This window comes from Equus przewalskii, chromosome 6 (genome assembly GCF_037783145.1).
Source record: "Equus przewalskii isolate Varuska chromosome 6, EquPr2, whole genome shotgun sequence".
Classification (NCBI taxonomy): domain Eukaryota; kingdom Metazoa; phylum Chordata; class Mammalia; order Perissodactyla; family Equidae; genus Equus; species Equus przewalskii.
Window position 1 is genome coordinate 31,671,049 of NC_091836.1, and position 16,501 is coordinate 31,687,549.

At 35.8% G+C, this 16,501-nt stretch overlaps 1 protein-coding gene across 1 annotated transcript; it reads left to right on the forward strand.

Annotated features, from left to right (window-relative positions):
* Positions 1 to 13,570: 13,570 nt before the first annotated feature.
* Positions 13,571 to 14,506, forward strand: LOC103550149 (putative olfactory receptor 10D4). Its single transcript, XM_008518874.2, has one exon. The coding sequence runs from the start codon at positions 13,571 to 13,573 to the stop codon at positions 14,504 to 14,506; it is 936 nt and encodes a 311-aa protein (XP_008517096.2).
* Positions 14,507 to 16,501: the final 1,995 nt, after the last annotated feature.

Genomic DNA, 16,501 nt, shown 5'->3' on the forward strand with positions numbered 1-16,501 from the left:
CTTATTTCACTTAACATAATTCCTTCAAGTTCCAACCATGTTGTGAATGGGACAATTTTATTCTTTTTTATGGCTGAGTAATATTCCATTGTGTGTGCATATATATATATATATATATACACACACACACACACACACACACACCATATCTTCTTTATCCAATCATCAATTGATGGGCACTTAGGTTGCTTCCATGTCTTAGCTATTGTAAATAATGCCGCAATGAACATAGGGGTGCATGGAACTTTTGGAATTGCTGACTGCAAGCTCTTTGGATAGATATCCAGTAGTGGGATAGCTGGGTCATATGGTATTTCTATTTTTAACTTTTTGAGAAATCTCCATACTGTTTTCCATAGTGGCTGCACCAGTTTGCATTCCCACCAGCAGTCATGAGCATTCCTTTTTCTCCACAACGTCTCCAACATTTTCTTTTTGTTTTGGTTATTTTTGCCATTTTAATGGGTGTAAGGTGATATCTTACTGTATTTTTGATTTGCATTTCCCTGATGATCAATGATGATCAACATCTTTTCATGTGCCTATTGGCCATCCGTATATCTTCTTTGGAGGAATGTCTGTTCATGTCTCCTGCCCATTTTTTGATCGGGTTGTTTGATTTTTTGTTGTTGACTTGTGTGAGTTCTTTATATATTATGGGAAAATTGATTTTTTAAAGCTTGATTAATATAACCAAATAGAGGAAAAATATGATTTTCTTCTAGAAGTAAGTTATGTATTAGTTATCAGGAAAACATCTTTACGAAAATAAAGAGAAAATCTGTTCTAACACAGTAGAAGCTCAAAGCACCATTAGTTTTGGAGAAAGAAAATTCCAACTTCACAAGCTTTTTGTGCTAATAGAAATGGACTTACCTGTATGTGGAGAATACCACTTTCCATAAGGTGGGTTTTGAGGAACTAAAGCCCCCTGAATTAGTATTGCTCTCAATTTATCACATAACCCAATTTTCTCATTTTGGCTATCCATTTAGTATAAGTCATATATAATCAATGTAAAATCACATTGCTATCTTGAAAGGCTACTTCAAGAATTATTTGCAATTTAGCCCTAGTTAATATATTTCAAAATCTCTCTGTAAAATTCATACTAAAAATTTTGTTAATTTAAACTTCTATCCAAATTCCTTTACGTACCTTATAGTATTAACTTCTATTTGATTCTCTTTGGTTATATAGGTATAAATTCATATAATCTGTATAAAATACTAACTTTGTCTTTTGCTTTCCAAAAGTAAACACCCATTATGTTTTTTTCCTATCTTACTACATTGACCCAAACCACTATTTTTTCCCAGCAATTATTGTTTGGGGATTATTTAGATTTCTTAAGAGTGCTGCACAACTTGTTTCGTCCCTTTTTCCTTCAAAAGATAATGACATTTTCTGACTTTTACCATCCTCAGGAAGAAGAAAGGAATGAGCCAGCTTTATAGGCTTTATTTCACTAAAACCCAGTGATGTTCTAGGTGATGAATGGGCGAGAACTTCTAATATCAAGAATTCTCCACTGATAGTCATTTACACATAGAAAAAGGCACAGCTGAGTCCACCTTCACATTCTTGTGACTTCTGTTGATATTCTAACAAGACTAGAGAGGAGTAGAACCCCATGCACCTATATTTGCCATACTCATTCATCGCTGGGTCTGCTCTACTGCTGAGCCATTCCTCTAACATCATCTTTGTTTTAAAATTGATTTTGCTATTCAATGTCTTTTGCATTTCTATGTGCATTTTAGAATCATCCTGACATTTTGCCTCAAAAAGCCTGCTGGGGTTTTCCTTAGAATTGGCTTGAATTGACAGATCAATTTGGGAGAATCGACATGTTAACTACATTGTGTTTGACCCATGAGTACCATAAATCTCTTTCATTTCTCTCAGCAAGGTTGTATAGTTTCAGTGTTCAGGTCAGGCCCATCTTTTCTCAGATTTCCCACTATTTTCTATTTTGATGCTATTTTAAATAGTAGTTTTAATATTTTTAATTTCTAATTATTCATCCCTAGTAAATAGAAATACAAGTGATTTTTTTATATTAGTCATATCCTACAACTTGGCTAAGCTCGCTTAGCTCTTGTAGCTTTTGTAGATGTTCCATCAGATTTTCTACATCTATGATCATGACCATGTTGTCTACAAATATAAACAGTTGACTTCTCCTTTATAATCTGAATCACTTTTATTTCTTTTTCTTACCTAATTGCCCTGTCTAGAAACTCTAGTATAATGTTGAATAGAAGTGGTGAGAGTAGATGTCCTTGTCTTTTCATTATCTTGGAGTGAATACATTCAGGTTTTTCCATTAAGTATGATGTTAGCTGTGAGCTTTTGTAGTTTTTGTTTTTGTTTTTCTCTTTAATGAGTTTAAAATGATCTCTCTTATCCCTAGTTAGCTGAGAGGTTTAACAGGGAAGGATCTTTGGAAATTTGTCAAATGCATTTTCTGCATCTTTTGAGATGATCATATAGTTTTTTTTTTTTTTTAGTTTGTTGCTATGCTGAATTATATTGCTTGAGTTTTGAATGTTAAGCCAAATACATTTCTGAAATAAACTCCACTTGATCATGATGTATAATCATTTCTCATATGTATTGGGCTTCATTTGGTAAAATTTTAAAAATTTTTGTAACTATTTTTTAAAGTATATTATTTGGTAGTTATTTTCTTGTAGTGTCTTTCACTAATTTTTGTATCAAGGTAATGCTGCAATCGTAGAATGACTAGGAAAAATTGTTACTCATTCAATTTTCTGAAAAAGTGTATAGAAGAATGACATCAGCATCATGGCAGAGTGTTGTGTTCTCTTAGGCTCTCCCACCTAAGCTACAATGAAAAGGACATTCATTAACTAACAGAGGACATATGCACAACACAATAGACATCGGAGAGATCTATGCAGCCGTACATCTGAAGGTGGAGGTGTTGGATCTCTTGGAAGGCAGTGGAAGGAGGTAAGCAGACTTCTTTCCCCTCCCTAGCTTCAGCAATCTAGGGTGTGGGAGCTTCTGCATTGGCCAATGGAAGACTCTAATAAGAGAGGCGGAAAAAGCAGCCCTCTGTGGGAATGCTTTTGCTCTCAGAGTTGCTTTCCAGCCTTTGGGAATGGTCCACACCAAGGTTGTTAAGCCACCATGGGGGTGCCCCCACCTAGTGGAGCAGCCCAGATGGGTTGCCAGTGAGTGCAGAGTGGGAGAATGGGTGGGAAAGAAGGTGTCCCGTCCCCCTCATCCCACTTGGTCTACTAGCTCAGCTGGTCAGACAGGTCAGGGGATCCCCACCAGAGCACCTGTGCCTGTATGTGTGAGGCAGTGGCAGCAGGATGCAGAAAGCACTATTGGCACAACTTCCAACAGATGGGCACAACAGCCATGGGTAACAGAGGGTTCAGAAAACACAGCTCCTGCACCCCCAGTGGTGTGAGGTGGAAACTCTGACAAGATACTACCAATATGTGATGGCAAAGGCCCACCCCATCAAATGGAATGAAGAAATACATTAAAACTCCAGACCAGAAGGAAAATAAAAAGTATCCAGAAACCAATCATGAAGCCACAGAAATTTACAATTAAATGACAGAGAATTCAAAATAGTTATCATAAAGAAACTCAACCAGTTACAAGAAAATTCTAAAAGACAGTTCAAGAAACTCAGGAAAAAAATTAATGAGCAGAGGGAATTCTTCACAAAAGGACTTGAAACACTAAAGAAACAGCCAAACAGTAATGTTGGAGATGAAAAACAGAGTGAATCAAACAAACAAACAAACAGGAAATAAAAACCAAAACTGGAATCTTTAAATAACAGAGCTGATATTATGGAGGACAGAATTAGTAATTTAGAGAACAGAAATATAGAAATGCGTCAGGTGAGGGAGGAGTAAGAGTAAAAAGAAATGAAAAAAATTATCTGAGAAATATCTTACTCAATTAGGAAATGCAACATAAGGATTTTAGTATTCCAGATGGAGATGAGAGGGAGAAATGTGCAGAAAGCCTGGTCAAAGAAATAATATTGAAAACCACCCAAACCTGGGGAAGGAGCTGGAATTACGTGTAAAAGAAACTAATGGAACTCTTAATTACATCAATGTAGAAAGACCTTCTCCAAGATATATGTTATTAAAACTGGCAAAAGTCTATGACAAAGAAAAAATATTAATGTCAGCAAGGCAGAGGAAAATAACCTACAAAAGAACCTGTATCATGCTTTCAGCAGATTTCTCAGCAGAAACCTTACAGGCTAAGAGAGAGTGGAATGATATATTTGAAATACTGGAGACAAAAACTTCCAGCCAAGAATATTCTACCCAGTGAAACTATCCTTCAGATACAATGGAGAAATAAAAATTTTCTCAGATGAACAAAAGCTGGGAAAATCCATTGTTACAAGATCCCCCCTACAAGAAATGATCAAGAAAGCCCTCAAACCTCAAAAAAGAGAAAGGATTTACAAAGACTGAAGCAAACAGATAAATAGATAGTCAAAATCAGAATATTGCAGCACTCTGTCAGAAGAGGTTAGCAAATACTTAATTATAACATTAAAGATAAAGGGAAAGAAAGGATAAAAAATAACACTAAATACTTCATTTTACTCACAAACTCACAACACAACAAAGAATAAGTTGTGACAACAATAACTTAAGGAAGAAGAAAGGGATAGAATCTGTTTAGGCTAAGGAGATAAGAGGCTAAGCAAAAATGGACCATCTCATCTATGAGATCTTTTATACAAACATCACGGTAATCACTAAACAAAAAATCAGAACAAGACACAAGTGATAAATAAAGAGAAAGCTGAGAAACCCATCATAGAAAATCACCAACTGAAATGGCAGTCAGAAATACACAGGACAAGAAACAAGGGAAATGCTGAGGAATCAGAAAACAAGAGAGAAAATGGCAGTATTAAGCCTTCATATATTGAGTAGCACTCTAAATGTAAATGGGCTGAATGCTTCAATCAAAAGACAGAGAGGATGGATGGATTGAAAGACAAGACCAAACAATATGCTGCATCCAGAAATAGCTTTCAGCTCTAAAGACAAACACAGGCTCAGAGTGAAGAGATGGAAGATGATACCCCACGCTAATGGCAAAAAAAGAAAACCAGTCTTGTCATACTTATATCAGACAAAGTAGATTTCAAGATAAAAGAGGCAAAGAGAGACAAATGGGTGCAGTACATAATGATAAAAGAGACACTCCCCAAGGAGGACATAACACTTATAAATATATATGCATTTAACATAGGAGCACCAAAGTACATGCAACAACTATTAACAGACCTAAAGGAGAAATTAACAGCAACATAATAATAGTAGGGGACCTCAACACTCCACTTACATCACTTGATTGATCATCCAGACAAAAATTCAATGAGGAAATAGTGGAATTAAATAAAACCTAGATCAGATGGACTTAAGAGATACCGATAGAACACTCCATCCAAACCCAGCAGAATGCACATTCTTTTCAAGTGTACATGGAACATCCACAAAGATAGACCATACGTTGGCAAACAAGGCAAGCCTCAATAAATTTAAGAAGAGTGAAATCATATCAAGCATCCTTCCTACCATAATGCTATGAAACTAGAAATTAACTACAAAAAAGTGCTGGGAAGTGACAAGTATGTGGAGACTAAACAGCATGCTACTGAACAACCAAGGGATCAAAGAAGAAATTAAAGGAGGAATAAAAAAATACATGGAGACAAATGAAAACAAAAATACATCATACCAACTCACTTGGGATGTAGCAAAAGCAGTCCTAAGAGGGAAATTCATAGCAATACAGGCCCATCTTAAAAAACAAGAAGAATCTCAAATAAGCTATCTTAAACTACACTTAACAGAACTAAAGTAGAAAGGGTAAAAGAAACTAAGAGCTGTTCCTTGAAAAAATGAACAAAATTGACAAATTCTTAGCCATACTCACTAAGAAAAAAAGAGAGAAGGCTCAAATAAATAAACTCAGAAATGAAAGAGGAGAAATTACAAGGGATACCACAGAAATACTATGAAAAACTATATGTCAACAAATTGGACAATCAATCAAGAAGAAATGGATACATTCTTAGAATCATACAACCTCCCAAAACTGAACCAAGGAGAAATAGAGAATCTGAATAGACCAATCACAAGCAAAGAGATTGAAAGAGTAAATAAAAACCTTCCAAAAAGTAAAATCCAGCACCAGATGGCTTCTCTGGAGAATTCTACCAAACAGTCAAACAAGATTTATTACCTATCCTTCTCAAATTATTCCAGAAAACTGAGGGAGATGTAGCACTTCTTAACAATTTATACAAAACCACCATCACCTTGATACCAAAGTCAGACAAGCGCAACACAAAGAAGGAACATTACAGGCCATTGTCATTGAGGAACATTGATGCAAAAATCCTCAACAATATATTGGGAAACTGAATACAGCAATACATTAAAAGGATCATAAACCAGGATCAAATGGGATTTACATCAGGGGCACAGGTATGGTTCAACATTCACAAATCAATCAATGTGATACACCACATTAACAAAATGAGGAATGAAAATCACTCGATCATCTCAATAGATGCAGAGAAAGTATTTGACAAGATTCAACATCCATTTATGATAAAAAACCTCAATAAAATGGGTATAGAAGGAAAGTACCTCAACATAATAAAGACCACTTATGAAAAACCCACAGCCAACATCATACTCAATGGTGAAAACTGGAAGCCATCCTCTGTGATCAGGAAGAAGACAAGAGTGCCCACTCTTGCCACTTATTCAACATAGAACTTGAGGTTTTGGCTAGAGCGTTTAGGCAAGAAAAGGAAATAAAAGGCATCCAAATTGGCAAGGAAAAAGTGAAACTCTCATTGTTTGCAGATGACATGATTCTATATATGGAAAACTCAAAAGAATCCATCAGAAAAGTATTAGAAATAATCAACAACTGCAGTGAAGTTGCCGGGAACAAAACCAACTTACAAACATCTGTTGCATTTCTATACTCTAATAATGAACTAATACAAAGAAAACTCAAGAATATAATCCCATTTACAACCACAACAAAAAGAATAAAATATCTAGGAATAAATTTAACCAAGGAGGTGAAAGAGCTATACAATAAAAACTGTAAGACATTATTGAAAGAAATTGATGATGACATAAAGAAATGTGAAGACATTCCATGCACATGGATTAGAAGAATAAATACATTTTAAATGTCCATATTATGCAAAGGAATCTACAGATTCAATGCTATTCCAGTCAGAATCCCAATGACATTCTTCACGGAAATAGAACAAAGAATCCTAAAATTCATATGCAGCAGCAAAAGACCCCAAATGGCTAAAGCAATCTTGAGAAAAAGAACAAAGCTGGAGGCATCACAATCCCTGACTTCAAAATATACTACAAAACTATAGTAATCAGAAAGCTTGGTACTGGCACAAAAACAGACACACAGGTCAATGGAACAAAATTGAAAGTCCCATAATAATACCACACACCTGTGAATAGCTAATCTTCAGTGAAGGAGCTAAGAACATATAATGAAGAAAGGAAAGTCTCTTTGATAAATGGTGTTGGGAAAACCAGACAGCCGCATGCAAAAGGATGAAAGTAGACCATTATCTTATACCATACATAAAAATTAACTCAAAATAGATTAAAAACTTGAAGGTAAGATCTGAAACCATAAAACACCAAGAAGAAAATATAGGCAGTACACCCTTTGACATCAGTCTTAGAAGCATCTTTTTGGATACGGTCTACTCAGGCAAGGGGAAAGGAAGAACAAATAAACAAATGCGACTACGTCAGACTAAAGAGCTTCTGCAAGGCAAAGGAAACCAGGAACAAAATGAAAAGACAACATGCCAAGTGAAAGAAAATTTTGCAAATCATATATCTGACAAGGGGTTAATCTCCAAAATATATAAAAACTCATACAACTCAACTACAGAAAAACAAACAAGTCGATCAAAACATGGGCAGAGGTTGTCAACAGATATTTCTCCAAAGAAGATATACAGATGGCTGACAGGCACATGAAAAGGTGTTCAACATCACTAATTATTAGGGAAATGCAAATCAGAACCACAATGAGACATCAAGTCCACCTTTAGAATGGCTATAATTACCAAGACAAAAAACAAGTGTTGGAGAGGATGTGGAGAAAAGAGAACTCCTGGTGGGAATGTAAACTGGTGCAGCTACTATGGAAAACTGTATGGAGATTTCTCAAAAAATTAAAAATAGAAGTACTGTATGACCAAGCCTTCCCACTACTGGGTATTTATTCAAAGATTATGAAATCAACAATTCAAAGAGACTTATACACTCCTATGTTCGTTGCAACATTATTCATAATTGCCAAGATGTGGAAGCAACCCAAGTGCCCATCAACTGATGAATGGGTTAAAAAGAAGTGGTATATATATATACAATGGAATACTACTCAGCCCCAAAAAACCATTTGCAACAACATGGATGGATCTTTGTTAAGCAAAATAAGACAGACAGAGAAGGACAAACACCACATGATTTCACTCATGTGTAGAAGAAACACAAATACATGGGCCAAGAGAATGGATTAATGATTACCAGATGGGAAGGGGGATAGGAGATGGGCATAAGCAGTAAAGGGGCACATATATATGGTGACTACAAATAATAAAGTACATTTGAAATTTCAAAATGTTATGAACTGTTATGACTTCAATAAATAACTGTATACATTTGGCATTATTTCTTCATTAAATGTTTGGTAGAATTCACTACTAAAACACCATGGGCTTGATTTGTAATTTAATTTCTCTGTGGTCAGAAAATATACTTATCTCTTTGAGCTTACTGAGATTTGTTTTATGGCCCAACAAAAGTCTGATATTTCTTAATGTTTTATATGCACTTGATAAAAATGTGTATTCTGTTCATGCAAGACCATGGAGTATTTTATAAACTTAAATTTAGTCAACTTGGTTCATAGTATTGTTCTACATCCTTACAGACTCTCTCTCTCTCTTTGTTCTATCAATTACTGAGCAAGGAGTATTAAAATATTCAACTGTAATTGGGAATTTGTCCATCTCTCCTTATTATTCTATCAATTTTTGCTTCATATATTTGAAATCTTATTATTGTGTGCATACACATTTAGAATTTTGACATCTTCGTCATGAATTGACCCCATTACAATTATGAAATTTCCCTCCTTATTGTCAGTGATATTCCTTGTTCTGAAGTCTACTTTATCTGATATTAATATAGCCACTCAAACTTTCCTATAATCCATGTTCACATGATATATGTGTATTATGCCACCTTTTTACTTAAATTCCATCTGTATTTTAAAGTGGCATTTAAAGTGGGTTTAGACAGCATATCATTGAGTATTTTTTAAATCCAGTTTGAAAATATCTGACTTTTAAATGGAATAGTTCAACAATTTCCATATAATGTAATTATTAATACAGCTTATTTAGGTTTACCGTGTTGCTATTTTGTTTACTATTTGTTCCAGATATGTTGGTTTTTCTTATTCTTTTCTGATTTCATATTGATGAAGTATCTTTATTAATTTTGTGTGTGTGTTTTAATTTATCTTCATTATTTGCTTATTCCTATACCTCATTTGTTTTAGTTGTTGCTCTAGGGTTCACAATATCCATCCTTAAATGATTACAATTTACCTTCAAGTTTTGCCACTTCATATATAATGGATAAATCTTAAAGCAGCATAATTTCCATCCTGTGTGCTATTGTTGCTATACACTTTACTTTTATATATGTAATAAATCCCACAATACATTGCTATTATTTTTGTTTCAAACAGTGAAATTTCCCTTTCTGGCACTCCTATTCATTTCTATAAATTGAATTTTTCATTTGGATTCATTTTCCCTCTGTGTGAAGAGTTTCCTTTAACATTTCTTGTAGTCCAGGCCTACTGTTTACAAAATTCTTCTTTTGTAAAAAAAGATTTTGTTTTCCTAAACAAATATTGTCCTTTCATTTTCAAAGGATAATTTTGCTAGATATAGATATCTAAGTTGACATTTTTAATTTCAGCCTTTTAAATACGTGATTCCACTGCCTCCTGTTTTGCATAGCTTTGATGGTAATTATTTCTTCATTATTATCTTTGTTCTATACTCAGCATCTATTTTTTTTAACCTGGCTCCTTTTAAGATATTTTTCTCTATCATTGGTTTTCATCAATTTTATTATAATATAAACTTGAGCAGTTTTCTTTTCACCCCGTCTGTGGTTTATTCAGCTCCTTGGATCTCTTGGTTTATCCTTGTCATCAAAATTTCAAAATTTTTAGGGGCTGGCCTGGTGGCACAGCAGTTAAGTTTGTGCACTCTGCTTCAGTGGCCCAGGGTTCACGGATTCAGTTCCAGGCATGGACCTAGTCACTGCTTATCAAGCCACGCTGTGGCAGGTGTCCCACATATAAATTAAAGGAAGATGGGCACGGATGTTAGCTCAGGGCCAATCTTCCTCAGCAAAAAGAGGAGGATTGGTGGCAGATGTTAGCTCAGGGCTAATCTTCCTCAAATAAACAAAAAAAGGGAAATTTTCAAAATTTTTTATCTATCATTTCTTTAAACACTTTTTCTATTTTTCCCTTCCTTCTCAGGTGCTGGTAACTTATGACAGACTTCTTGACATTGTCCCACAAGTCATTGAGATTGTTTTTTTTTTTCCTTTTTTCTCCTTTACTTTTTTCTCTGTTCTTCATTTTGGACAGTTTCTTTTGTTATGATTTCAGATTCACTGATATTTTCCTCTTCAATGCCTAATATACTAGCAATTGCTTCCTTCAATTTTTAAATTTCAGATATTACATTTTTGTCATCCAGAAGTTCTGTGTTCTTTTGTATATCTTCCATTTATCTGCTCATTATATTCACTTTTCCTTTAAATCATTGAGCATTTATTTATTTATTTTTTGAGTAAGATTATCCCTGAGCTAACTACTGCCAATCCTCCTCTTTTTGCTGAGGAAGACTGGCCCTGAGCTAACATCCATGCCCATCTTCCTCTACTTTATATGTGGAACACCTGTCAAGCAGTGTGTAGGTCCACACCTGAGATCTGAACCTGCAAACTCTGGCTGCCAAAGTGGAACGTGCAAACTTAACTGCTGTGCCACTGGGCCAGCCTGTTAATAGCTTCATTTTTAAAGCAAAGCTAAAGAAAAGAAAAATGGGTAGAAATACGTCACCAAGCATGTTTACTTTTTAAATTAAGACTCAGAATATTTATTCTATTTGCTAGGAATTGAACATAAATTTTAAATGCAGACTGACTAAACTTCAGATCCAAAGTCAGTGACTGACTTTTGGAGTAGACTTTGGTAATTACTTGATCTTTTTCAACCCTACTTTCATCCTTAGAAAGAAAATAGCATTTAGCTCATGGGGTTGATGCAAGGATGAAATAAAAGGGCCTTGAACAGTCTGGTTAAAAAAAAAAAAGGAGATTCTCAGTAAGATGTAATTATGACTTCAAAACTGTGGAGACAGAACTCTCTTCTGAATTCCCTGGCATGAAAAAGGACAGTGAGTATTAGAATGTTTTAAAAAGTACCTAAACTTTGTCATTTTGTGGCTTTCCCGTTATCACAATTATTAAAATGGTTAGACACAGCATTTTTAGTAGGTCCATGTGCTTGTTTCTTTAGATGGCCAGTAAAAGTAATGTGCTAACAGCCCTACCAAATTCTACTCTTGTTTTCTCGGATCCATTCTCCACATGGCAGTCAGAAGACTGAATTCTTTAAAAAGAAATTGAACCAAATTACAATAACTAAAGCATGCTGAGAGAAACATCAGTAGCAGCATAATGGGAAAATAAAGAGAAGAGATTTTACAAAATAGTAAGATATGAATTCTGGCAGTTGAAGAAGTGATCACTGGGAGAATTATAAAGCTAATTATGGGGAAAACAGTTGTAGGTGTGTTTTATTTTAACACCAAGATGGGATTCTTGCCTGTTTTAAGTAGTTACTTTCCTAATCCCCAGCGCTTTCTTCAAACGTACATCTTCCAAGGCCAGGATCACTGGGCAATTTCAAATATCGGAACCCAGTGGATGGTGCTCCAGCAGTGGAAAAACATGCCCAAGAGTTATTGCTAATCAGAGAGATTTAAAAACTACTAAATGCTGCTACATAATTGTTTTAGTCTAAGAAATAATGAGGGAGAGGCAGTGGGGAGAAAGAAGGAGGGAGGGAAGAGAGAAACATCTCTAGTCTGATTGCTCCCTCTGTTCTGAAGACTTTTGAGTTGGTGCTCACGAGGGAACGGAATCCCAAAGGAACACCAAAGATGTTTATTCTCTCTTGGGGGAATGAATGCTGCTCCTTCACTCAGGGTCCAGAGGCACTGTCGGATCTAGACTGTCAGGCCTGAGAGACTGAGTCTGAGAAAGAGGATTTCTCAGCTTTTCTGGCCTCAGAGCCTGGCCCTCATGTTCCACAGCATCTAAAAGGAAAGGAAACAGGGGAGGGTGGATGTGGGGCCTGCTTCAGCCCGAGCCAGCTGTTTCCCTTCAGTCTGGTGTGTAACTGCCTTCTGTGTAGAGCGCTTTCTTTTCCTCATCTTCTGATGGGTCATATGCACTAGAGGAAGGTGGGAAAAACTTGGGAATTGGCTCTATTTGAGTTTGGGTGAATACTGACGTGGTTGACTCCTCGGTATTTTCTTAAGATATTATCTGCCTGATGAAGCTTAATCTTAAAAACCTTAATGCGGATTGTATATATGCAGTTGTATTGTAGACGTAATTGCTATCGAGAAACTAAACTTTATATTGAAATATTGAATTTAATTGAATATTTGAATTTAATTGAATATTAATCCTAATTGAACATTGAAATAGTGAAATTAAATTTCATATTTAAAATATTGGTAACGGACAATTCTCCATTTTCAGTTGTGTGGCTGGTGATGGAAAAAGCAGTTTCATGAATCATTCACATAAATAGATGATCTCAGGACTGCTGAAAGTTGACCTAAAGGAAATACTGTGTGGAATAAAGGCTCATAAAAATCAGAATATTAGTGTCTTGAATGGATTTTTTAACAAGGGTGGGTAGGAGTAGGCCTTACACTAGGGACTTAAGATACATTAAAGCATTAATCCTCACAGGAATCATAAGATAGTTTTATGCTACATATACAGATACAGAGGAGATTTAGGGTTTTTTTTTCAAAATTATCCCAAGTCACAGAGTAGGGAGTAGATTTGACATTTAAACTCAGATATATCCAACTGAAAGTTTTATTTTCTACCCTCTTTCTACTCTATCTCTTTTGTTATCCCTATTTTCCTTCTGAGGAAATAGATAAAAATTAAATAAATGACTTACTCAAAGTCACACAGTAATTAGTTACAGAATTGCAATGATTACTGTTAAATTTTTTTTATAATATATGGATATTATCAATTTCCAATAGGTTCTATGAAGGTATTCGTTTATTGCATAAGCTCATCTCATGAGGCCTTCTTTGATCTTCCAGATCTAACTAGACATGAAGATGAGGAATCACACTGCTGTAACTGAGTTCCTCCTCATGGGACTCTCTCACACAAAAGGGCTGGAAAATGTGCTCTTTGTCTTCTTTCTGGCCTTCTACTTGCTCACTCTGCTGGGGAACCTGCTCATTCTTCTGGCCATCCTCATTTCCTCCAACCTCCACACTCCCATGTATTTCTTCTTGGGAAACCTGGCAGTGTTTGACATATTTTTCCCTTCAGTGAGTTCCCCCAAACTGATGTTCTACCTGATGGGCCAAAGCCGGACCATCTCTTACCAGGGCTGTGCCTCCCAAGTCTTCTTTTACCATTTCTTGGGTTGCACTGAGTGTTTCCTGTACACCGTGATGGCCTATGACCGATTTGCAGCCATCTGTCACCCCTTGCGATATACAGTCATCATGAACCACAGCGTGTGCACCATCATGACTCTAGGCACCTGGATGGGGAGCTGTCTGCATGCATCTGTCCTCACATTCCTCATCTTTAAGTCACCCTACTGTGGCCCCAATGAGGTGGGCCATTTATTCTGTGATATCCCTGTGGTACTGCCCTTGGCCTGTGCAGACACCTCTCTGGCTCAGACGGTGAGTTTCACCAATGTAGGTGTTGTTTCACTCACGTGTTTTCTTCTTATCCTCACTTATACTTGCATCGTTATCTCTATATTGAAAATCAGCTCCTCAGAAGGCAGGCGCAGAGCCTTCTCAACCTGCAGTGCCCATCTGACTTCCATCCTGCTCTTCTATGGACCTGTAGTCTTCATTTACCTCCGGCCTGCTTCCAGCCCTTGGCTGGATTCTGTGGTTCCGGTGTTGAATAATATCATTACTCCTTCCCTGAATCCTTTGATATATGCTTTGAGAAACAGGGATGTGAAGTTGGCTCTGAGAAAAGCACTAATCCCAGGAGTACATTCTTGTGGGGCATAAGCTTTCACGTCATTATCTATCCTTACAACTTAGCCTTGTATTTACCTGGGGCAAGTAGTCTCTTATAGTTGGTGTGATTGCTAAGTGGGATTTGGAACAAATAGGTGAAATTGAATAGATTATCATGTGATTTATGTGGACATATTTATAGAATTGTTTGCTCAACAAAATCTTTTACAGTGATTATTATTTTATGTAGGCACTATTCTAAGCACTTCACAAATACTGAAATGTATAATTACAATAATTATCATATTGAGTTGGTAATATTATTGTCCCAATTTACTGAGGAGGATATTAAGGCACTGAGAGTTTAAGACAATTCTCCAGTGTCACAGAGTTAGAAGCTTGCTAAGCTAGGATGTGAACAAAGGATCTTAACCTAGTGCTAACGCTGCCTCTGTATTGTATGAAAAATAGCATAAATATTTACCTCTCCTGGAAACTTCTCTTCAATTAGCATAGAATATCCTCCAACTTGCCAAAAAATCTCCATTCTGTTAAATTTGCTTCATTGATTTCTATTGTTTTGTAGTCTATATTTTAATGAATGACATGTATTTGAGTCTGATGTAAGGAACTTGGTTTCATTTTAGGAGCCAGGTGATATCTATGTATCTATTAACCTATATTAGCATTGAGCTTGCCCTCCCAGTTAAGTATATTCAGTCCTTACGACAGTTTCTTGGACTTTGTAATCAAAATGGCAGATATCCTTTCTTTAAGTCAAAGGCTGAATTTGAATTCCAGAATACCTGAAACCTCAAAGATAATAATAGTTTTTTTCTCATGTAAATAAATAGGTTCGAAGAAAATAGGAAAACTGTAAAAAAGTAAAGTGAATAGAAATCACTCACACATCCTACCACCCAAAGATAGCCACTATTAACACGGGCATTTCTCCCCTCTCTCGTTAGTGACTAAATGGAAACTAGAGATTCTGACTTCCTGTTTAGAATTATTTCATGTATACCACCTATATCTATGTTTATCTATATATGCGTAGAGATTTATACAGTTGTAATCCTGTTTTGTGGGTTATTATCTTGTTTTGAGTGTATTAAGCATTTTCAATCACCACAAGTTTTCAACAGCTTTTTGAGATGTCATTGATATACAAAACAATTCACCCACCTAAAGTGTATAATCCACTAGTTTTTAATATATAAACATGCAACCACCACCACAATTTTGGAACATTTTCATCACCACAAAAAGAAATCCTCACCGTTTAGCTATCACCCCTCTTTTGCCCCATCATGTTCAGCCGCAAACAATCAGTAACCTACTTTCTGTATCTATTGATTTGCCTGTTCTGGACATTTCATATAAATGGGATCATGTGATATGTGGGAGGTTTTTGACTGGCTTCTTTAACTTTGCATAATGTTTTCCAGGTTCATTCAAGTTGTACCATGTTACTTTTTTTTGTTGTTTCCAGTTCTTATCATACGTGGCCTAAATGTTTCCAGTTCCTTTGACTTCCTATCACCATTTATTTTATTTTTTTAAAAGACTTTCTTTTTTTTTGGTGAGGAATATTGTTGCTGAGCTAACATCTATGCCAATCTTCCTCTGTTTTGCATGTGGGACACTACCACAGCCTGGCTTGATGAATGATGTGTAGGTCTGCACCTGAGATCTGAACCCGTGAGCCCTGGACCAGTGAAGTAGTGTGTGTGAACTTAACCACTATGCCACTGGGCTGGCCACTGAAAGACTGTATTTTATTTTATTTTATTTTTTTATTTATTTTAAAATTTTTTTTAAATTTTTATTTTTTTCGGATGTACATCATATTTCAAATTCTGGATACATTACATCATGTTCACCACCCGAACACTAATTATAGTGCATCACCTCACATGTGACCCTAATCACCCCATTTGCCCTTCCGCCTCCCCCCTTCCCCAATGGTAACCACAAGTCCAATCTCCAATGCTATGTGGTTTTTATTTTGTCATTTTTATCTTCTACTTATGAGTGAGATCATAT